Source organism: Polistes dominula, unplaced genomic scaffold, assembly GCF_049000335.1.
Source record: "Polistes dominula isolate Pdom_NZ unplaced genomic scaffold, Pdom_raw_medaka contig_19, whole genome shotgun sequence".
Classification (NCBI taxonomy): Eukaryota; Metazoa; Arthropoda; class Insecta; order Hymenoptera; family Vespidae; genus Polistes; species Polistes dominula.
In genome coordinates, this window is record NW_028301058.1 from 356,800 (window position 1) to 381,732 (window position 24,933).

The 24,933-nt window shown below is 39.4% G+C and overlaps 1 protein-coding gene across 5 annotated transcripts in view; it reads right to left on the reverse strand.

Moving 5' to 3' along the window:
* Positions 1-24,933, reverse strand: part of tio (zinc finger domain-containing protein tiptop) — a 124,626-nt gene that overhangs the window by 39,080 nt on the left and 60,613 nt on the right. For 3 of the 5 annotated variants that reach the window (XM_089175781.1, XM_015325651.2, XM_089175783.1), the window contains one exon: positions 5,617-5,748. The exons of 1 other annotated variant lie outside the window; for it this stretch is intronic. In XM_089175781.1, coding sequence (XP_089031907.1) covers positions 5,617-5,683 — 67 coding nt within the window. In that variant the 5' untranslated portion in view covers positions 5,684-5,748. Of the gene's footprint in view, positions 1-5,616; positions 5,749-5,841; positions 6,506-24,933 lie in introns of those variants that run through there. One more of the 5 variants, XM_089175784.1, reaches the window with a different exon arrangement.

Below are 24,933 nucleotides of genomic sequence, written 5' to 3' on the forward strand. Positions count from 1 at the left end.
CGGAACTGTGGAGTGACGTAGTCGGTCGGCTGGATTAAAATGCTGCTAGTAGGGCTACCGAGTAATGGAAAGGGTGCGGAAGAGTGCAAGAGAAACAGAGGGAAAGAGAGAACCAAAAAATAAGAGAGAGAGAGAGAGAGAGAAAGAGGGTTTCACGTCGGAGATGTCACCCCCGAGGGGTCCCTGTTACAACTGGTCGTGCACAGCCTCTAGTCTTTCGCTCGTTTCTTCCTCCTTTCTGTTTTCTTTTTTCAATCGTATGCATCCATTCACCTCAATCTTCCATCACGTGATTCACAGATCATTGTTATGTGTTCTAAATCAAAATTTGATCGATTAGAAAAATTGGGATTACATTGAGACCACGTGGGAATACTTTCGGGAGTAACTGTACGTACGTATAGCTAACTCACTCAGAGACCCGTAACGATATTTTCTATAAAGAACTGGTATTGCTGTGTAGATAACGATCCACCTACAATTCGCACTATCTATACTATTTTCTCGGCACTTTACCGGATAGCAAAGTGAGATATACGAAAATACCAATACATATATGCACCAACATAGGATATTCTTGACTGGTACGAATTCGATAATAAAACTAGCGATATTCCTTGCTCGAGAAGGCAAACACACATGATACGCGTGACGTATCATCGAAAAATCTTATTGGGACTATCAAAACCTAAGCGTAATGTACGATCGTAAAGCAGCTAACGCATTAGTAGCAAATACATAGCATGCGAATAAAGTCGACACACTGGCGTCATTCAACAGAACTCGAAGACGATGTAAGAAGGAAAGACGACTGCTTGGTGTCACGATAAAGATGCTACTCTGGGACATCGTTGAATGCTTCAGGGGCTAAAGAGGTAGATAGAACAGAAACCATATATACCATAGGGGGAAGAGGGGAGGGGAAGGAGGATAAAGGCGTAAGAACACCCTTCGGCTCGTGAAGAGTCTGACGAGAGTCGGCCGTTAGCGTGTTTTACGGCGGCATTAAGCTTCTCTTAAATGACGCACGCAAAGTGCTCCTCCTTACCATCACCCCCTCACCCCTTTCTTCTTTCATTCCTCATGCAAAATCATGTCTACGTTTCCAACCAACCACGATATTATAGCCTCAGCTAGCTCGCCAATCAAATTAACTTTTATCCTATAAAAAGTAGAAGGAGTGGAGATACGGTTAGTTGAGATCCTTCGAAAAGGCATCTTCAATTTTGGACTATCTAAATGCATCGAGAGCTCCTGTCCGAGCAATAGGAATTTACGGTAACGCTTATTCGATAGGTCTTGTGTAATAAATGAAATCTCGATGGCGAATAGGGCGGAGGTTGAAGGAAGGGTCGATAGTACCCGATACGTACCTACATATGGTTGGTACATAGACGGGGCAGGTATGTAGGTATATCTCTATAATAAAAAGGATAAGCTACGTAAGCTGCAGCGGACAGTGAGAGGAGAGAAGGAGAAAGAAAAGAGAAAGAGAACGCATCGAGAATCGAAAGAGAGAGGTACGGAGATGACGGGACGAGTACAAAGGTGAATCGAAAATACCTGCACGACAGAGATCAGACGTTTGCAAGCGTGGTTGTGCGGTATAGAAGTATCGCACTGCTAAAAAAAGAATGAGACAGAGAGAGAGAGAGAGAGAGAGAGAGAGAGAAAAGAGAGTACGACGACGACGACGACGACGACGATGGAGAACCGACACGGTACCTCCGTTCCTCTAACGGAGGACTGGTGGAGGACCAACGATGGTGAGCAACGGAGGGCACGTAAGTCCGCCCCCGGCCCGGACGACAGCCCTCGTTGGATTCGAGTATTGACAGATATTTAAATGAATATTCCTCGGCTGTTAGGGCCCTCCCTCTCTCTTTCTCTCTTTGAAATCAAAGCAGAAGGTAGAACGGTTCATTTAAACGTGCACCGATAGCTCCCGTTGCGCGCGCATGTATATGGTAAAACACACATAACCAAGAGTAAGAGAGAAAATATGTATGCGCGGATACAGGTTTTCACTTGTCACGTCATCCACGGGTTATCATCGACCGAGACGACGACTACTAATACGGGGGAGAGTCAAAGTCGCCCTCTTGACGACCCTGTTTGTCGAGCACACGTGCGCGAGTACGCTTACTCACCCTCGGCCATTACCGCCCCTCTCTCTCACCACCATTACCACTACCATCGTTACCTTCTTCTTCTTCTTCTGGTTCTTCGTCTTCTTCTTCATCATCCTGTACATTTTTGTTACTACAAAACATTTCGTCCTACAATCTTCAAATATCTATTTGTATAGATATTTATCTACTTTGAAATTTGCCTACAAATGATAGAATTTAAACTTTTAATATTTCATGATGTCGACAAAAAGATTCTTTCCTTCAAATTGCTTCGAAACTCTTAAACAAATAATTCTTGGATACCTGAAGGCCGGTTTCTCTTTTATATAAATGTAATGTGTTACTCTATTGTCCCATCAAGTCATTCTACTTTTTTCTATAGTAGAAAATCAGGTTGCGTCAAGAGAATAAAAATCCTGAGTTTAATATTATATTTGGTGGCGTGAAGATTTGGTCGAGATTTTCCTTTTATATACAATTAGATAAAAGATATTAAATAGGTACGAGCCTACACCTGCTCTTAAATTCATTCATTTGTGTCGAAGATCGTTTTCTATTAAACTTTGAATAAAGTGATTTTCAAATGGAAGTTTCGGAATAACTAGGTGTGAGTTCTCGAAGCAAACGAGAGCCGCGCGTTAGTTACTCGTAGAAGTCATGTTACGAGCACGTGACAATAAATCACGAAGAACGAGTCTAATTTTGAGAAGCGTGGAAGAATAGAACGAGCACGTACAATACTCATATCCACCTATCTTTTAGGTTTATTCATAAAGGATAACAGTCGTGGTATCCATACACCTGCATCATTCGAAACGACTCGCAGAATTATCACGTTCTAAGCTATCTCTTCCTAAAAAACGTGAAACCATCAGAAACTATCTTTTAGAGTACGCGCCTGCTCACGTTCTTGTAACTTTTATCGCGACAGATCCGATGACACGCGCCGAACCAAATTTATTACCCGTGCTCGAATCGATGCATCACGTTTGCCTGACACGTAACAAGCTCGACTGATACTTTCAGGTATCCCAAAATTATTGCCACCACATTTTCCTGCTAAACGCGTTCACGTTATATACAATAGTATAATATGTGCGTGTAGTTTTCAAATAAAGAACTCAAGATTTAGTATATTCGCTTTTGTCATCATCGCGTTATAATAAATTTTTCCATGAAATAATAAATAAATTGCAGTAAAAAGGAAACAAGTTAAATAAAAATATAAAAAGAGCCTATTAAACTTGACAAAAAGTACAATCTAGATTATGATCTGAAAGTAAAGTAAATTAAAGCTTATTGTAAAAGAACCAAATGAAATAATCATTGAAAATTATACGTTGGAAATATCGCGCACGAAACGATCAAAGTGCTTTTAAGGAGGACTTTTTCTTTCTGAGCGCACCCTTTCTCCTCACTTGTCATCCATTCTGTCCAGTCTGGAAGATGGTCGTTCGCTGTGAAATCGAGGTTGATTGCACATTTTACGGACAGTCAGAGCAGATCGAGAAAAGTCAGTCGGTTATCGGTTTTACGACACCGTTTCGTGTCTTTGCTTCGTAACGAAAAGATGGGAGTAACACCACGAGCTTCTACCGATCTTGCTGATGTTGTTTGCTTGGTTATCCTCGTCGCTTGATTGCACAGCTATATTCCTTTGCTTACCAGAGAGAGAGAGAGAGAGAGAAGGAGAGGGAACCCAATAAAAAGTTTTATTTAAACGACCGCAATTTTGTTTGGACTCGGCGACACTCGCTCATTACCATAAAGCATTATGTTATCTGAAAATAGGTCGAACTACCTTTATAATGGATCTCATAATTATCGACGGCCCTCTCCCCTCACTCCCTCGAATAACGAACGGACGAACGTTGCTTTAGAGAGAGAGAGAGAGAGAGAGGAGTGAGAAATCGATATGAGTTTAAATGCTCTCCCCGTATCTTTCATCCACGAGGTTCAAATTTTCATCGGGATAATTGCTAACTACAACTTGCAACATACTACTCGAGCAGGAAGAGAGCCACGTTTTAAGTAGGATTTACGCGACAAATAATTATGCTAAACACTGACGATGAAATATAGATTCTATTTGTTCATTAAATATACTCTACTAAATCGCGCGTCATAACGTCATCATTTTTCTTTATTTAGTTTTTCATCGAATAAATTTGTTATTAAATGAAGAGACGATGAAAAGTGTTTTACGATCGACGTACGATCATTTAGAATAAATTATTTATATTACGTACATAGACGCGAGAATGAAAAGTAAATATTTTTAAAACCACAAATAAAAATGTAACTAATTTTCTATTCATTGTGCATAAATACAAAGTATTCATTTTTTTTAACAATTGCTATTTATCGCGTAAACATTTTAAAACATATGTATTATTTATAATAAAATATCATTATACATTCCGTATCAATATGTACTCATGACGCAACCCTGACCTACCTCTATGCATATTATAAATATTGATCATTTATTTAACATTAAAGGTACTACGATCGATCATCGATCATCAATTTTTCATTTTAAATAACAATTATACTTTGAATATTAGTACCTTTCTACAATTATAAAACAATGTAATTATTGTTAAGCAGTTAACTAATTTATGTTATAAAAAAATTGATGAAGAAAGGTGTTGAAAAATCAGAAGAATAAAATTTTTATTTGACACGCTTTTAAATTTGGAAGTATAAATCGATGAACGTAGGATCGAGTTGAAATTCGATGGAAAAACGTGTAGCAATTAAAAGAACGACGATAGAATATCGTAAAAGTTGAAAAGTAGAATGTATCCCATCGGAATGGCACCTGTGCAAACCTCATCACGGGTAACCTGTCTGATCGAGGTAGAAAACCGTTCTACCTGCGCCCACCTATAGAATCGCTATACCGTTTGTCGTATCGGTCATGTTTCTTTGGCCACAGCTTTGCCTTTATACAACGCTTTACATTACCGATTTACGAGACTCTCTTCGTTGAAAGAAAGAGTGAGAGAGAGAGAGAGAGAGAGAGAGAGAGAGAAAGATAAAGAACGGAATGACGACAAGCACTTAATGAATGAGAATTTCTGAACGTGAGAAAAGTATAAACGTCGTTAAGCGAATCATTGTACCTAACTATTTATTGCAACCGGTATTTTGATATATGCACGAAGAATCGGCAAATGAGCAAAATAATATTTACTGCATTAAAAACAAAATACGATTTAAAACGTTTTACAGGTAACAAACAGTCTACTTCTTACAACACATTGGTCTATGTTTTAAACATTGTTTCTATTTAGAATCGATAATAAATCGAGAAACCATGCGGTATGAACTACTGTGCAAGTGACTACTACACTGCGTGCATAAGGAAAACAAAAACTAAACAAATGTCTCGTCTAATGCAAAACGTGAACTGAAAATAACTGGGATAGTATAACATGCGTAGCGATTTTTCGTGAAACGTTACATTTGATATATTTACCGGTTAGATTATCGCCGCGCTGCTGCGGCCACCGGAAGGAAGGCCTCGGCTGTTGCTTGCTTCGCATATCTTCCGTCCGATGCGGCGGCTTCGGGCCGCTCGCTTTGCAAACGTTCGGAGACCACTACTTACCTAGAAGAGAAAAATGTACTCTGGTCAGAATATTGTTAATAAGAGATTCGCAAGTAACGTTTAACAAAAAATGAGTGACCAGGAAGTTCATACCGATGGTAGTATAATCCGAGAGCATAAAAATTGTTTGAGCTTAATGCGCGATACTTTTGAGAGTAGCTTTTCGACAGTAAAATTTTCGCATTAGAGAGCTCACCCTTCTTGACTACATGCTTTTACATAGAAGTAACAACGTATCCAGCTCATTTTCCTCTATTTCCTTCTCGTTCTCCTTGTGCAACGACACTGGTCGTACTCCCAGCAAGCCACCCACCGAAAACGAGCGAGCGAAACTCCCTTATCCACCCGGTGCCAAGCATCGTAACCAGTCGTATATCTTTCTGGCGTACGCCCTCGAAAGCGGCCGCCTTTGTTTCAGATATTTATGAGGCGTTTTAATTCGCGCGCACCGTCACCCGGTCGGTGGGAGGAAGGGGTGCCGAATGGTGTTGCTGGAAAGGGAAGAGAAGAGAGTACCTCTACTGCTGCTGCTGCTAGTAATGGTGGTGGACAGAACGAGGCTAGGATAGGTACGAGAAGGGGTTGTAATAGGCATAAGGGTGCCTCGATAAAACGGCACCCACCTCTCAGTCCTCCGACCCTTCTTCCTCCAGGCGTAGGCCATAAGCGCAAACAAACTCTCGCTCGTATATCTCACCTCAATGGTTTCTACGTTGGTACGTAGGGGCGTACGACGTAGGGGCGACTGTATCGCGTCAACATCGTCCACCCTATTCCCCCAATCCTTTCCCATTTCATCCCCTTTCTCTAGGAACTCCCTAACTTCGATTCTTTTCGGACAACTTTAAGATATTTTTTTAATCCTTAGAGTCCTATAAATGCATACATAAAAAGATTATCATATGATCTAAAAACTATTGACAATGTTTCTAACAAAAAGTCTAACTTCTTTTTCCTTTTTTCTTACGATTAACGATATTGCATTCAAAACGAATGGATAGAAAAGTCTTGTAGAAGAACTCGTACAGATCGATAAATTCCGCTAATAAGGTCTGGCACCCCAACCCTACGTGATCGAGTTAATTAGCTTTCTATAGGGAAGCTAGGTCTTTTTTTTATGTGAAATACAATACATCCGCCTGACTGATCCACGAGAGTGGACTATGTGGCGACCATTTCGTAAAGACTATTATAAGCAAGAGAAAGAGAGAGACGAATCCGTCCACAGTTGTGGACTTTCACCGCTAACCACTTCTACGTTTTACCTCTACATATCTCTTTCTCTCCATTTCTCTTTTTCTCTTTCTCTTACTCTTACTATCTCTTCGTATGCTCACGATACACTGGAGAGGTAGCCACACTCCTGTTCATGCTCTTCTTTACGCGCAGCCGAGTTTAACAGTAACAGTACGTCACCCTGTCGCTCTCGCTCGTTTCTATCTCTTTCTCTCTCTCTCTCTCTTTCTCTCTGGAACGTTCCTACTAGAAGGCATCTGTTCTCCGTTCCTCTATCTCCTTCTTTCTCTCTCCCCTTATACTATTCTCTTGCACACACTCGCCTCTTCTTCCACCTTCCCTTTACCGACCTCTCTCGACACCCTCTCTTCAACTCTCACTCTCTCTCTTTCTCTCTCACTCTATCTATCTATCTATCTATCTATCTTTCCTTTTCTCTCTCGCATGCTCCTTAACAGCCTTCACTCTCTAAAAGCCTGGGTGTGATCTATGGCGGGACGTTGCGTCACTCGGGGAACAGATGCAGGGCTCGTATATTACTCGGCCATATCTGCGAGAAAGACGGAGAAAACGCGATGGAGGAGGGTTCTAGGGGTAGGGAGGAAAGGAAGGAGTAAAAGAGAGAGAGAGAGAGAGAGAGAGAGAGAAATCCTTGCCGCACGGTCAAAAGAATGGCAAACGACACAAATCACTCGGCCTTTGTGTCACCCACCCCGGGCATGATTCTTTCTTTCTTTTTTTTTTATTTCCTTTCCTTCTCTATTTTTTCTTTTTTTTTTTCCTTTCCGAGGGTAAAGGAAATTTACTCGTCGACGAAGCTTTCCGGGAAACGTCGCTGTTTTGTTCGCCGGATCCATGTACACGCTCAGCGGACACGTCTGGCGCCCGGAAACAAAGGCTCGCCTTCGTAAGAGATGTCTTGTCGTACGAGAAAATTTGTTAAGAGCCGTTAAAGTTAAAGCGACGAAGGAAGGAGCACTCTGATGGTTAAACGCATGTGTATGTGTGTGTGTATAATATATATATATATATATATAGAGGGTGATATTTGAAGGGCTTATTAGTACTCACTAAGACGAGTAAAAAATGTCTAATTAACATGGATCCCTAAGATCAACCTTTCTGCTAAAAATTAATTTTTATTATTTTTGAACGTAGCATATTGTAAACGAGTCTTTTGGTAACATATTGAATTGATTCAATCTTTTTAAATAATCACAAAAACAGGACAGAGACAAAATATTGTTTGGAAAATTACAAGAAGGCAATCTGGATGGTGTCTTCGACGCTTGGCATATCCTAACTATGAGATATGTATTTAAGTATCAACTTTCTCTCTTATATACTTACATTATAGAATCTTAAGACGTGTTTCTTCCTAGAGCCCTTAAACTTTAGAACAAAGAGACGAAAATGAACGTATCGCGACATAGGTATTCCACTTGCTTTGGTACTCTCTGACGCTCAGTGTGTACATATTTATGCGTTTGCTCGTGGAAACACTAGCCAGCTGTCTGTGGTAGGAGAGGGAAGAAGAATGAACAAGAAGTGGGGAGGGAAAACAAGAGAGAAAGAGAGAGAGACAGAGACAGAGACAATCCTCGAAAACGTACGTCGGCAAGGCAGACGCTTCCAGAATCCCATAAATCAGGTCAGGGTTGGCGACGGGGGTGGCTACGGTGGTGGTTGCAGTAGTAGGAAACGGGAACGTTGTTAGGTAAAGGTCGACGCACAGAATGTAGGAGGGTAGAAGAGAGAGAAAGAGTAGTCCAGTACGAGAACGACGAACGATAATGGCGCGCATGCTCGTAAAATCTTGGCGCCAATTCCAACCACCCGGAATGAATCCGCGTAGAGTCAACCAACTGTCCCTGTCTTTCTCTTCAAATGTTGCAAGGCGAGAGTAAGCTTTGTTTGATCACGATTTTGCATTGGGTATAACACGCACGTGCGACTCAAGATTGGCTTCAATCCAGCTTTCTAACACCAACCAATCTACGTATTATTAATACGCCACCCTAACGTTCTTAATAGATCTGTAGATTATCGATTTGTCCTTCATAGGAAAAGAAATAAAAAGAAAAAGTTGTTAAAAAAAGTGGAAGAGGGTGAGCAGGTGGAAAGAAATCTGTTGCCTCTACCTTAAGAAGACCCCAGATGGAAACGTTGCAGTTCGGGATATTGGAAACTGTCGGGTTTCGAAAGGAAAACGCGATCAGTTAAAGAAAGGGCGTAAAAAGGTGGAGGAGGAGACGGTGTATTTATGAGCAGCACGTGAATTTGGAGATAGTAACGTAAAGTAACTTAGCAGGGAAAATGTCTGGTGATTCACTGAAAATTGCCAACGAAAGAGCATCACGTGTTAAAGGTGAACTCTCTTACATTCTAGGTATCGTTCATTATTTCATATATATATACTATATTATATATTTTCCAAAGTTGAAAGAGAAAAGGAAAAAGTTAGCTTTTAGGTAGAAAGAGAAATAGAAAGAAAATGGATGAGACAGTGAGTGAGGGTTAGCAAGGGAGAGAGAGAGAGAAAGGCAAAATCGAAAACGTCGCTAACGCGCTGACGCTGCTTGGTGCTCTTTGAGAGATTCACCCTTCAGCAACGTTAAGGACAACCGTCAGATCAAAGGCAACGGACGTAGGGAAAGGAAGGGAAGACTCCGGAGCAACGTGGCATCCGATTGATTCATTGGACGCGCGTGCCTGGTTTCAAATCACCAGAATAGAATCCGGTGCCTCGGAATGCCAGGCTCACGGCTAATCCATCGAGCGTCTTTATTGCTTTGCGACATTTATAAAACGTCAGAGAGACGAGAGATCCACGCGATCGCGCTCATTCGTCACCGATTATAAATCGTCCTCGTGTCTTTCCTTTCACCCCGTTAACCCCGCTCAATCCCCTCGCAGCGATTTTCTTCTCCACCTCGTCGTGTGTCCTCCGATACGAATCGAGACTCTCTACTCTATATCAGGCCAACTTTATTACATATAAACTCTGTAACATTAAATTTATAAAAAATTGAACACATTCGAAAAGCAGCCACTATCATTTGTTTCTATGAATCACGACTAACAATAAGTTGCGTTTGCGTATTTAATTAGTGTCTTCTATTGGCCATGACTGAACAAAAATCGTTTCACGGTCTACCGGTTGGGTCGATCTTATAGGCCATTCCTGTTCTATATAATTCCTACCTCCGTTTCTATCTTCGTCCATGAGAAATCACACCGTCGCGTCAAGTTCCGTTCCCGTTTCGTCCCGTCCCGTCCCGTCTCGTCCCGTCATGTCACGTTGTTGATCATCGACCGAAAAATTTTGTCCACGCTATATAAAATGAAATCGTATAATTCAGTGACGGCGGAGGATTATCGGAAGTCACAAATCTATCTAACATAAAAAAATCTGAAAATCAGTGCAATTGCTCGTTGTTATTGGATTCAAATACTAACCCTCCCTTTCACCTATCTATCTATAAACCTTCAGCAAACTATATATCATTGAATTCGAATAAGACCAAATTAGAAATATATATATAGATCCCGACGACAAATTTAACAATAGACAATTCTCATATCTCCGTATAGAAATAAGTTCGGTCGCTGCAGCCAAATTAATTTCGACGATGCAAAAAAAAAAGATCTTATTGATCAGTTGTTTGAATCGCGTGGCAATGAAGAATTACGGTAGAAAAGAAAAATCTTCTTTTTATTTTGTTATTTTTTATTTTTATTCTCTAGGAAAAGGTTTGGTAAAGCTCAAAGAATATCCCTCGAGTTAGGAAGTACCATGGCACTCTTCTCTTCGGGCCACTTGATTTTAACTGGAACCACCGCCTTCGGGCACTTGGCCAGTTAAAAGAGAGAAATAGAAGAAAAAGTAGGAAAAAGAGAAAGAGACTAACAGTACGGATCTCTCTTAGCTCTTGATGAAAAAACGAGGGTATATCCGGTTGCCAATAATTACATTCGCGCGAGTAGTTTATTCGATGGAACTAATAGAAGGTGAAAAGAGAATTTCCACATGCGAAATAAAAGGGTCAGAGATGACAGTTTTAGTCAAGTAGTAGAAGGTGTAGTTGTGGGAGTATGGGATAGTACGAGCTTCTACTAACCGGTCTAAATAGGTCCGTCGCGTTTCGCAGGCGAAGGTGGAAGGTGTAGCAGAGATAAGGCGGTCGTTGCTTTGAAGCGTCCCAGGGTGGCCGTCCCGAAACGAACGGGTCCCAAAGACTCTCCACCTCTTTTCCTCTTCCTACATAGAAGGGGAACTCGTAACGACCGATTCCCTTCGGTTCCTCCCTTCGTCCCTTACCTAGGGAATACCCTAGTATTCCTGTATAATATCGCGCCCTATCCCTTCGCTCCTCTCGTTATCCTGGAGCTCGATGTGTCTATAGATGAAACTCCCTCCTTATTTTCTCTCCCCCCTCTCTCTCTCATTCGGAGACCCGTGTATGTACAACACTCACACGCGCAAGAGAAAGGCCAGTTCTACGGATGAAAAAGCAAGAAGATACAAGCAACGTTGGCCATGGAAGAGCTCGCTTGGAAGCCCCTTTAATACTCGCCCCGATAGCGGAGTGTTTCGAGTAATTGGGAAGTAAAACAGCCCTCCGACATGCACCCAGTCTCTCTCCATCTCTCTCTATCTTTATCTTTTAGTACGTCTATCTCATGCTTGCTCTCTTACTTTTACCTTTACCATCTCCTTCTCGTCATTTCGTTCTCTTCCTATCTTTCTCGCAAGACTGCCAACGAGAAAGCTCCTTCTTTCTTCGAGTTTCCTTTTCCAAGATGCAATAACAGTAAGAAAGAAAGAGAAGAAGATGAGAGAACGCTAATTAAAGAAACCTAACCCAAAGTTTTTGAGTTTCTCAAAGTAACGGATCAAGTTCTTCAAAGATCTTTACACGATTACCAAAAGTAACATTGATTTTCATTACAACGGACCAGACAGACCAAATTTATCGTTTCACAAGTTGTTTTTATTTTCCATAAAAAAACGTAAAAAGATAGAAGAACAAAAAGACGAATATATCATTGGTGTTAATCGCAACTAGCGCCCATCAAAACCTTCATTTGAATTCGTGAATCTCAATGGTCGTTTCTTTAGAATGGAATTACCGGTGAGTGGTGCTAATAACACGTATAAGCTGTTCTCCATGCTGACTCTGATCACGGTAATATTTCGAAGGAAGGAGGATGAAGAGGTAGAGAGGAGAGAGAAGAGGAAGAAGGATTCTCGGCATTGGAGTGATTGTAGAGTCTCGCAGTTAGGGTATATCCTAATCGTTGTAGATGAGTCGAGGATAGGGCTACTTCGGCCTTATTATTACCAGTTGGCTCCGGTGTAAGCGCGTGTCCCATTACGCGGACGATTATTTGACTAGTCGGTGGTTGTGGTAGTGCCTCGGGGATAGAGTGAGAGAGAGAGAGGTCAGCAGAGGCGAAGAAATCGAGCCAATAGAAGGGAGGGAAGCGAGAGAGAGAGAGAGAGAGCGAGGGGAGACAGGAGAAAGGTAAGTAGGTATAAAGGAACCTGACTGGACGCGAACGTATACGCGCACGTTCAATACGCGGCCCTCGAGCACAGCTGTCACTGACATCGCCGCAATTCGAAACTGACCACGACAGCTAACCTCGGTACCAGCGGACCACAACGGCGGAAACTTATACCCGCCTTCCGATTGATCCGTCCCGGCCACTCACCATACGCCGAGGGGGACGGATTAGTCGGCCGATGTCAGAACGCAACCCTGCCGAGGATCAACCAAACGAAAATCAACTATGAGAAGCAGCAGCCGAGCATCTTTGATAACCTCTTCGAATTAACTTCGACCAAGTCTCCCAATTTTCTACGAGGTTCCTCTTTATTTCCACAAGGGTTGTTTCCATTTGGAAAATGACCAGATAATTTGTTCCTCTACTTTTTACGAATACTTATTGCATATTTTATTCTATCGAGAGATAATCTCGATACAATTATCTTAAGTTGGAATCTTTGGAACGCAATATGAATGATATATCCTAGTTTGTAAAGTTATAATACTTTGGTTGTAACATAAAGAATCGGGCAGGTAGACGAATCTTTTTTCGTTGGAAAACGGTAGGGAACACTTTACTAGCAGAAAGACTAGAAAGTTGAAAGACTAATTCACGTGATAGAAATCGATCGAAAGAAGAATGATGAGTCCTGCAGGCTGAGAATTAGGAAGCATAACGCCGGTGGCCATCGGGAGATCCGACTTCTTAATAGGAGGACGCCGAATAAGAGGATTCGGTTGTAGCAAAGTCATCCTCGGTCTCATCCTCCAGTAGAGAGGAAAGAAAGTCGAAACCGTCCAAGAGAGAGGGACGAGGTAGGACGAAAAAAAGGCAAGGGTCTTTCCTGGCTAAACGCACCCAATGAGAATGGTGAAAGGAAGCTGGGTAATAAGAACGAGTGCGATAATGGCGTAGCCAACACAAAACGGCTTCGACGAGGGAAAAAGGAAAGTCAGAGGGAGGAAGTTGTAAGAGGGATCGGGGGAAAACGGGGTTTTCTCGGGGGGAGGGGGAGACCGTCGGTCAATCCTTCGTTCACGAGAAAGAAAGACGTATATACATTTACAAATAGAAGGAGAGAGTAACCAAAGGTGATTGATGGATCGTCAGTCATGGTGCAGCTATCAATCTCTCCTTTATTATTTATTATTCTTTCCGCGGTAGGTACTCCTCTTCGAATACTTCTCTCTCGTTTCGGCCTTCGGCGAACGTCTAAAAGGCTGACGGTGACGAAGCAACGGCTCAGGTATTAAGGTCTGGTATATAGGGTGACGCGTTACGTTCGTTCTGCGAAAAATACTTCGAAAGAAAGACTGACCGTTGAAACGCGACAGGATCGATTTACCCTTCAAAATTTATCCTACTTTTCTTCATATAAAATATATCGTCTATATTCAATAAAAATTTATTAACTAATATTTTGTGCTACCCTCAGTTATTGCTTGTCAAATAATTTTAAATAAACATAGATATGTTTTACATCTATCTGACAAACTGATTGGACGTTTAATTATAAAATTTTTGTCGACCGTCATCTAAGGAAAAATCTTCGAAATAAAAAAGTTCATCCGACTATTTAGTACCCGAACAAAAATCATAACGTCACGTTTCGTTTTCGAATACGACAAAGGAACGCATGGTTGGCGCACATCGACGATCCTATTCTTCGTAACTACACTGAACGCACGTATCGTCCATGCGAACGAACGAACGAACGAACGAACGAACCTTCTCCACTCGCCCCTGCTGCGTCACGAAACAAATGCGCGTTCGGCCAATCATCGTCGAACCGACAATGACGATGACGAAGTGGAGGATGACTCTTTGCAGCTGTCAATCCTCAAGAATCGCGGGTACGTCACGACCCTGCCTGATCTTCGAACAGTCAGAGCCAGAACGAGAATTTTCTTCCTTCATTTATTTTTTTTTCTTTCTTTTGTTTTTTATCTTTCTTAAATCTAATGTTTCATTTCCATCTAATTTTCGTCGAGGTTTGTGACTCAACTTTCTTCCTTCCACCATGCTTTAACAAGTTTAAACCGAACTATGTTTTGCCAATCGTAAGAACCGGGCAAAGGAAAATAATTAATCGACTTGCCTTTAGAGTCGAAGTCGGATGAAACCACTCCCCGTTCCTCTCTTTCACAAAGACGTTAAGTAAATACATAATTACTATAGTTATACACGAGAGACACTCTTGAGATTGACTGACTGACTGATTGACTGATTTGGTCGTTGAAGATGAGCAACTTGGAAGAATCCTAAACAGAAATTGCACCTGCGTCATTTATCTCATAAGGACAAAAAAAAAATAAATAATGACCACTAGCTATACTATCCACCCATACGTATTGCATTCAATTGCGATTAAGGAGAAATTCATTAGTTTCTAATTGAACCCTTCGTGCCTTCTAATTCAACCGATCACAATTCAACCGGGGGTAACAATCTTAACATTTGATTAATGATTTTTTGAAAATACATCGGATGCCATTGTCCGTGCTAAAAGTGGGAGCATCTTGTTTAATTAGAAAGTTATAATTTATGCGATGTCTAATTACTTTAAACGATGTTTAATCACTTTCTTTTCAAATCGCACCGAGAAAGAGAAAAATAAATTGGGGAAGAAAAAAATAGAAGGAAGAAAATAAATGAAAAAGAAAAAAGAAATAGGGAGGAACTGTAAAACGTTCTTGACCTTCCGTTGATGAGATGCCCTCGTTATCTTTTATTGCTAAGTCACACTCCTCTGATTCATTCGCAACCAAAATCGATCGTATCTCTACCGTTTTCTACCCCCTATTCCTCCCATCCCCCTTCTTCACTCTTTCTCTTTATCTATCTCCTATTGATTAGCTTTCGAAGATACTCCCGCAGTGCAAAAACAAACGACACGTTTGCATGTCCATCGACTACGAAAATTACTTCCCGATGAGCTCGAAGAAGTTCGTTAAGCGTTAATTATTCTTACGCTCGCGACTTCCGCGTATTATCGCTCAGCAAAATGAAAAATAGGAACGACTATTAACCAAAATTTATGATCAAGTTATTACTTTTATACCATTAATGATTTAATCTTTATATAAAAGCAGACTGATTAGGATTATAAAAAGTAATACTGATGGACATTAGAAGGTTCTAATTAATCCTTAGCACTTTCTAGAGGCATATCATTTTCCGCGTATTTGGTGAACTGACAGGTCATTCTATTTCGTTGATTTGAATGATTCTATTCGTCTGAAAAGATACTTGTGGTCCTGCGGCTCTTTTGAATGATGGACGTTACAAAGACTTTGATCAGAAGCAATAAAATCGAAATGAATAAAGGCTCGCAATGAAACGTGGCATGATGTAGCGAAGAAGAGGAATTGTGAAAGGTGGATAAAGAGAGGGAGCTGAAGGAGGAGGAATGGTGGAGGAACGGTGGAGGTGCTCGAGGAGCATCGAGAAGTGAAGTAACAGGGAAGGAAAAGTCGGCGGCTTAGGCGTTTTAAGTTTCTGCAGGCATTTGAGAAGACATCGAGCAACTCGATCTCTCAAGCCGGACGCCGGGGATACCTGCACTTGAGCCTCTTAGACATTTTTTGGAGAGTTAAACGGGTCGCCTACCCAACAACCTAGGAACAACTCGACAAAAATGAACGCTCACCGACGATCATCGAAGAAAAAAAGTCTTTCGTTATTGTTTCAGGCCCAGATGCAAAACATCTCTGAGCAAAGCGGATCAGCTTATCTCTGCGTGACCGTTCTTCCGAAATCACCCTTTCGTAAAATCACTTCGACTGCTCTAAATTACGATAACCTTACATTTTCCTTCCTGGCAAATGGTTTTTTTGTTCGTTAACAAACGTATTAAATTATCCTTTTATTCGGTTTGTCTACTAAAATAATGAATATTTTTTATATTCATCTGAAATTCTTGATATCAATCATGAAATACAACATAAAACACTTGTATCATAATCAATATAAATTTCTCTATTATATCTCTTATTATATAAAAGATTAGATACTCATAAATTGACGTAGAAATACGTCACCGATTTTAACATTTCTATTTCTCATACGAAGCGAGTATTTATCGTTCCGATAATAGCTAATATACTACACGATTCTCATCGAAAAATCTTCCAATCGTTTAAATATATATGCATGCACACACATATGCATTCGAGTCTACGATCATTCTCACGGTGTTAAGTTATGAAAAAAACTTCTAAACACGCTTCGACTTATGAAACTTCTCGAGGATCACGTACTAAGCTTTACTATTCGTAAGATTAGAAGAAAATTTTCTGTTTTAATCGACAAGGTCTTCTCGTTGAGAACACCGATCGTAATTTTCGCTCGATGGCAGTCACGCTTTTTGCCAGATATGAAAGACGTTCGCTTGAACAAGCAAACTACAAGATGCTATCTTTGACATCTAATCGACTACAAAAAATTCTTCTCAATCATCGTCAAATTTATCTCGCACCGCAAACTACAACCTGTCAACGTTGATCTCAAAAAAAAAAAAAAGACCACACCATGATCAACAATATTTTAATTAGTCTACGTATTCTAAATATTATAGAAAAAAAGGAACTTCCAATTGGCATGGATTGAGTTAGATTGAAAACACGAGCGCGTTTTCGTTAACACATTTCACTCGCAAAGCAATGGACGACGAGTAGTTCCGAAGGTTTCCGTTGACTCCATTCATATTTAAGTGGTGCTGTTTATGAACGAACCTGAGGGTATTACGTAACACATCGCGATACCACGGAATCTTTTTATATCTCACCACATAGAGACTTACGAAGAAAACCTATCACGTAATACGTACATTTATTATGTTGCCGCCGTGAAAATTCGTGCCAATTTTTAATAGAAAGTAAAGTAAATTTTTGCTAACGTCAATCTAATAATCATCTCTATAAATATTTTCTTTTTTTCTTTTTGAAATATTATTCCATCAAAAGATAATTATTCCGAGGACGTTTCTAAGAATTCATTCGATTCGTCTGAACATCTTTTGTCGAGATTTCATCGTGAGACCGGTTTTCACTTGACGTTCTCTCCTTCTCGCTAATGAAACTCCTTCGTTCTCTCGCATTTCACCGTTAATAAAAGCTATCCCCCGTGAAAACCATACTCGACGAACGGTCAACGTTGGAATGAAACTTAGACGAAGATAAATAAATTACGAGCAACAACCCTGTCATAAAAGTCTGCCCAAATAGAAACTGCTGCATCGAGGAACGAATTACCGACACGTTTCTGCACCTTTTCGTTTTACTTTTTTCAGGTTTATAGGACCTACTTTTAAAAGGGAGAAAAAAACGTTCAAAAGGTGAATCCTTGCAAAAGGTGCGGTTGGATAGACTACCGCGATGCATTCACAGAAAACGTCAACAGGTGTCCGTACGTTCGATAGTCTCTAGTATTTCTTAAGTTAATTCAAGTCTTTGGAATGCTAATTCTTCGATAGCTCTGAGTCATTCGAGACGTTAGATGCAATTTTCACACGGCCTTAAAATGCAATTTGTATTTGTTTAAGTGGATATAAGACTTTTTACGTAGCTTTCTCGAGCTATCAACACGAATTTATTTATCCCTTCACGTGTGAGACTAATGATAATAAGGAAAACTGTTATATAAGTTATATAGTTTAATAGTTAGATTAGTTTTTTTTTTTTCAAATGTAACAACCCTCATGGTACCACGAACACATTTAGTACCTGTCGTTAAAGATTGTCATAGCATTTAACGTGTCAATTAAACATACATGTGAAATTAAACAACCATACTTTTTAATAGTTCAAAACCTAACGCAAGAGTTTATTACTTAATCAAATTATACCTTATTTAAATTAATCTATTAAGAATTTTTGTCAGAACTATCGTGTATCTAGGTTGAAAAAACAAGTACAATGAAACATACAAAATTCAGATAATTTGAAATGCCAAGTGAGTTTACAAAAAAAAAATAAAAATAAGAACAAAGAAAAATGATACTTAAAAAACATTAGTTCATTCGATAAATTGAAATACCTCCTTAATAATGTCTTTTAATTTTATTTGTGTTCAATCAAGCAAGCAACTAATTCGCGAAAACGTTGACTTGAAAATAACCATTCCGAGTTAATTCGATCAATCCAACGTCACCTTTCGTTTTTTATTATATTTCAGAATCGTGTTATTAATGAAGTCTGCTAACCTGTAAGAAAAAGAAGAAGGAAAAGAGAGATAGATAAAGACGAAGGTGGTAGAAAGAGAAAGGAAAAAACAAGAATGGTGAGCACGTCGTTGAAATCGTTACTGATCGACTCTCGGATTGTTCTAAGATGAAAGAATAGCTTGGACGTATTATACAAATACAGTTATATTAATGAGAAATGTCACTTAATGCTTGAAGATCATTTTCAACGATAGCATCATCATGATATTTTTTCTTTCTCTAATTATCGATGCATCTTGCATTTCCTTCGACTCGATTTAACGAATCAAGACCAAGTTTTCTTCATTTTTTTTTTTTTTTTATTTATTTATTACTAACGGAAAACATAATTCGCTTTTAATAAGAGAAAATACTTAGAATTAATTATCGGAATCCGAAAGGAACATTAATTATCAATAATATATTATCCGTTCATTATATTGATATCTATATACTTGTAAAATAAGGATTTTATGTATTGATACTTTCATAATTATTACTTAATTGAGGAAAAGAAGAAAAATAAAAATGAATAACCCATCCCCATCGGGACCCTGGATCTTTTAACACTTGAATAAATATTTTGATTCTTAAATTAAAGTTTAAACAACAAAACTATTGAATAATAATTGTAGGAAACGTAAGGAGTACTGAATAAATTTATAAATGAATCGGTAAGTATCTCAAAAGATCGTTTTCGTGATTGAAGGAACTTGGAGGAAGGACGACAAGGAAGGACGAGAAGGAAGAAGGACGTTAATCTTTTATTTTCTCAGAAGCCGGCAAGGCATCGTCGAGAACGACATTTATTGATAGCCGTGCTTACGGATAAACTTGAAATTATGACGATCCGTGACGATCGTATCTGAGCGTCGATGCGTGGAAGCGGGTTAATTGGAATCGTACGTTTGCGAGGACAGCCTAATGGAACTAAGTGTGAGACAGAGAGAGAGAGAGCGAGAGAGAAAGAGAGAGAGAGACTCTAATTGAAAGAAAAAGAACAAGAGAAAGAGAGAAAACTGTGAAAGCAAAGTGCATGCACACATCGAAAGAGTCGCCAGTGACTCTTCGACGACTACGATCGATAAAATTATGACGAATGGCACATCGTGACGAGGCCTTAAGACGTCAGCGGGGTCTCTCACCGGGAAATTGGGTTACACGGCCGATGAGCCGATCATAGAACCATGGAACGATTATCGATTCTAACGTCCTTCGATGCTCATTTCTTTCGAAACAAACAAAAAGAAAAACCTGAAAAACTATACGAACCGATTTAAGACAAATTTGAAACCTTTTCTGTTCTAATTCATTTAATTATGACGAAGTGCAATTGCGATTATGTTTTTGGGTAGAAAGTGAAGATGTTATCAAATTGAATCGAAATAAATCTTGTACAAATGGTAACCAAGACAGATGTTGTACCGTCCTTGGAATTCTTTATCAAGTAGAAAAATAAATATCAATGCAAATTGAAATTCATCGTGTACAAGGTCGTAAAAAATAAAGATTATGACTATCTTGTTACATATTATTCACGACTACTCAACCTTTTTACCTTGCTACGTTTTCGTACCAGAAACCAGAAGACAAGAGATTGCGAAATAAGGGTGTCAGTCTTGGGTATAAAAAAAAAATACAATTCATAACTGGGTGTCCAGCAGCTAACACTTAAAAGCTGTTTACTATGACTGGTCTAATCAAATCGAATAGAATTTTGTAACAGACTATAGTTTCCTCGAGACTGCATGTATGCTAATATCGTTCACGAATACGTCACTGTCCGCGTCCGGCAAACGATAACGTCAAGGACTAGTAAGTACTTTACTTGGAGAAAGAGGTGGAAGAAGAAGAAGAAGAAGAAGAAAAAGAAGAAGAAGAAGAGGTCGAAGACCGCCACGAAACACAACGTTCAACGATCGATCGATCCTGCTTGCCATCAATCAAGCTTGTCAAAAATAATCGATCGACTTGACAATTCGAAGCCGACTCGCCACTGCTTACGACGAACCAGAGCAAACTGTCAGACACGAGCGTACAATCGATCAGACCAAGCGCACTTTTAAAATAACCAAAGATACGACCTATATGCACTCATATACTTTTAAGACTACATTTTATTGCATATCATTGCATTCATTTTCAGTTATTTACAATTCATTTGAACATTTCTTAAAACCTAAATACCCGATCGGTCTAATTATATTTTTACAAACAAATTACATTATCTTATATTGATTATATGATTATCTAGAAATAAAATTCAAAATAATATTATGCGCGTGAAACTTAAAAATATCAAAGTATTCTAACAAACTAATAGATACTCGATATCCTTTCTTATTTAATAAAAATATATTAAACTAATCGCGATCAATGATTTTTCTAATAATCGTTTTATTAGTCTTATAAGAATATGCGAGTGGAATCATTGGCAAAGAAAAAAAGAAAAAATAAAAGAAACAGACATTTCTAGGTAGGATCATGATTTATTAATAAGTACGACAACGAACGACGTCAATCTAAGAGCGGTCAATAATGCGCGATAGAGAAGCAATTAATCTGACGTCCGCTCGTCATTGTCTTTCAGAACATTATGCGCGTCATGGCTCAATGTTGATTACACAATCCATACGAACGAACTTATAGTTTGTTATTTTTCCTGCTTACGCGATACGATGAAGGAATCGTAATGTTTTACGCAACTCAGATATTGTTTTTATTTTACTCTCCCTTTTACGGGTTTCAGTAGACCCCTCTAAAATCGACAGTACAAAGTTTCTATCTTTTTGTATAGTGGTCTAAAAAAATAAAGCTTACTAATAGTTCATACCTCCAACGTGGCTAGGTCATTGACTAAGCAACTTAAACAATACTACGTACTTTATAAAATTAAATTAAACGTTATTCTCATTATAAATGAGAAATTGAAGAAAATGAACGGCAAGACAACACAGGTTGAAAATGAAACGACGATAAAACAGTCGGTTTCTCGGATCTTCCCACGCATAAGAGTCGATGGAACAGAGAGTGATTCACCGATTTACAAGCGACTTTGGTACCGTTACACGCGTGTGGGCACACGGGTTACACGCGTGCACCCTGCGGGAGCAAGCCTGGTCTCCTTGCTAAAGAAAGGATGAGAGAGAAATAAAAAAAAAAAGAGAGAAAAGAGAAAAAGTGGGGACGTAGAAGGGAAGAAAGGGTGTAGGGGAGAATAGCGTTGTTATCCGCGACCTGTCCGCGTGAATGTACGTGCCAGCAGGAGGAATTACTATTCCCTCTCTCTCACTCACTCATTCACTCACTCACTCTTCTTGTCTATCCTCTTTTTCTCTACATCTCTGAGATCCTTCTGGATTCTCTTTGGAACGAGCCAAGCTGAACGGATGGATTGATGGACGTTTATTATCATTCCCATGGATGAATATCCCCGGCAACTCGGTGGACCGTGTCACGTTGAAACCTCCAGTCTCCGGGCATCGTATCGTATTATCAGATATTTTCAACTTTAAAACTTTTTCCAAATAATACGACAAATAAAAACAATTTCAATGAAACGAATCGAACGATGTCTCTTTCCTTCTTATTAGCAATCAAATAAATTACTTGTAGGATAGAAAGAAAAAATACACAAAATGAAAAAAGAAAGAGAAAGAGAGAGAGAGAGAGAGAGATTGTTCGCGTGGTCGGACAAGGCATCTTTGAAGACGAATACACAACGCCGATGACGTAACGGCCACGATTATTAACTGTTATCACGGTGCATCGTACGAGCATAGGCGTATGGCAATGCATATGTACACGCTACGTTGAATACTACTAAGAGAAATAAAAAGAGAAGGTTCGTCCTTCGATACTAACGTAGGGCTTCACACTTCCGGTCATGTGGAATCCGGAAACGGACTGTCGTACACGGTGATTCATCGCTCGTTCGTGCTCGGATAAAGTTTTGAAAACTTCTCAAACCTATTCCTCTATTTTTTGTTGTATTATGTTTATCTATTTATTCATATTTTGTATTTATTTTTTAAATAAAACCACACACCCACCGCCGCTTGCCGATAATTTCGCATAGTATCAACGTGGAGCCACCATCGCTTGTTGCCCGATAATTTCCACATGCCACCAACGTGATGCCTACGAAAGGCATAATATGAGTTATTACTCACGATATCATTGGAAATGTATGAAAAGGGTTTCGTAGAGTCATAAAATATAATAATAATAATATAAATAATTGTAAAATAGCAAATAAATGAAAGAATAAAATTGTCCAATTGGTTTGCTTATTTCACTGTCATAATTACCAATACATACAAAAGAAACGAGAAACAAATCGTTCCCTACTCGTTGCGTAGAATGACCGAGAAACGAGAAGGGTTTAATTTGATTGAGCGGAACACGCGATCGCTATAATAGCAGAAGAATTGTAAGGAATAAGAAGGAAGAGTATGAGTGTGTATTAGAGAAAGATAGAATGAGAGAAAGAGTTATTCTGTCTTAAGAGAAATGTATTTACGTCGATAACACGTGTTTGTCATTCCTCTTGATAACGATGATACGCTTTTAATGCGACGACCAGTGCAGTGTATCTACGTAAATACCATTTGATTTGGTACGTCGACTTGAATTAAAGAAAAGTACGGGTTATATAGATCCTAGGCATTTAATGCGGATCAAGAGTGATTTATAGATAAGAGTCAGTGCTGTGGCCGACAAAAGCATGCAATTCTTACTGCGGAATACCGTGTCGTGTTAATTCCGTACTGCATAGTCGCATACGAGATTATTCTGACGCATCACTGGTACTTAAAACTATTTCCATTCTCGTAATCTTTTTTCAAATTTATACATTTCATACGCGAACCCCACCAAAAGGGACAATTTTTCCTATTTTTTTCGTGATTCCCCTGAGAATCGGGGACCCTCGTTTTACGAACCACTGATATAACGGTTGACTCATCGAGAGTGGTTCTTTTTTCTTATTCTTCTACATTCTCTCTCTCTTACTCGATTATTCCCTCTCATTTTTTCTAACAACTCGTGTTTTCCTTCTTTTTCCTCTTAACCAAACGAGGTTTATCGTTTATCGTAAGACGACGCGCAAAGTACCTCGTTCCTCTGTTTGCCTTTCCTCAAATTACCCTTTTCCTTGTATGATAACTTTAACAGTGAATTAAAAGTTAACCGTCTACGAAGCCGTGCTTCTTCTTCCTGCAAAGTCGTTACTTTCTCATGCATATATACATGCACGTATACACACGTGCATAGATAGATGGATGTATAAGTATTATCATGAAAATGAATGAGTGTTTCTCATGAAAACTTTCTGTTTTCAATCTTAATTCCCAATTAAGTGAGAGAGAGAGGGAGAGAGTTAGAAAGAAAGTAAAAAAATGAAAAAAGAAAAGTATGTTTTTTGTTCCCATTTGGATGTCATTAATCGTGATGGTAATTTACGAAGAAAAGATGTAGAAATCCGATGACGTCTCGTTAACGCTGATGCAAGCGGATTAGCGTATGCGCAATCTTTTCGACTCACTGACTTCCGATATCAATCGCATTTCTAAGCATCGTGTCGTATTAATATACCATGAACGGTACGTACGGCGCATGCCATACGAACTACCGACGGAAAATCAATGAACTTCTTAATGTCACCGAAGCGTTTCCTCGTACCGTACCGGAAAACTCAATTTCGCGAGAAAACCGACTGCACGGTTCGACGCCACACCAACCTATATTTCCAAATGCGTCAGTCGCGTCTTCGTCTCCTTGTCTTCTTCGTTTCTTTCAATGACTTTTTATCCGTCTATCAAAATTATTACATCAAGATAGATACATCTTCTTACTTTATCCTAACAATTGTAACTGTCAATTAATTAAAATAAAATGAACTCTCTGCTCAGGTGTTACTTTCCTTGACCCTAAGATTCCTCGTAAAGATCGAAAGCTGAAGATTCTAAGCTGCTAAATAAAAAAAGGAAAATGATCAATGACGTCTTGCACGACACATAACTCAACTTTAATTAATTAATTAGACCAGTCTGTGTTGACTCAACAACTTGCGTTCTGCTAACGCACAGTATTGACTTTTATTCTCTTTCTATCTCTCCCGTATCTTTTACTGTTGAAACGGTGCAAGTAATTCGCTATTAGCCACCATGTACCGTGTTTAAACATGTATCCGC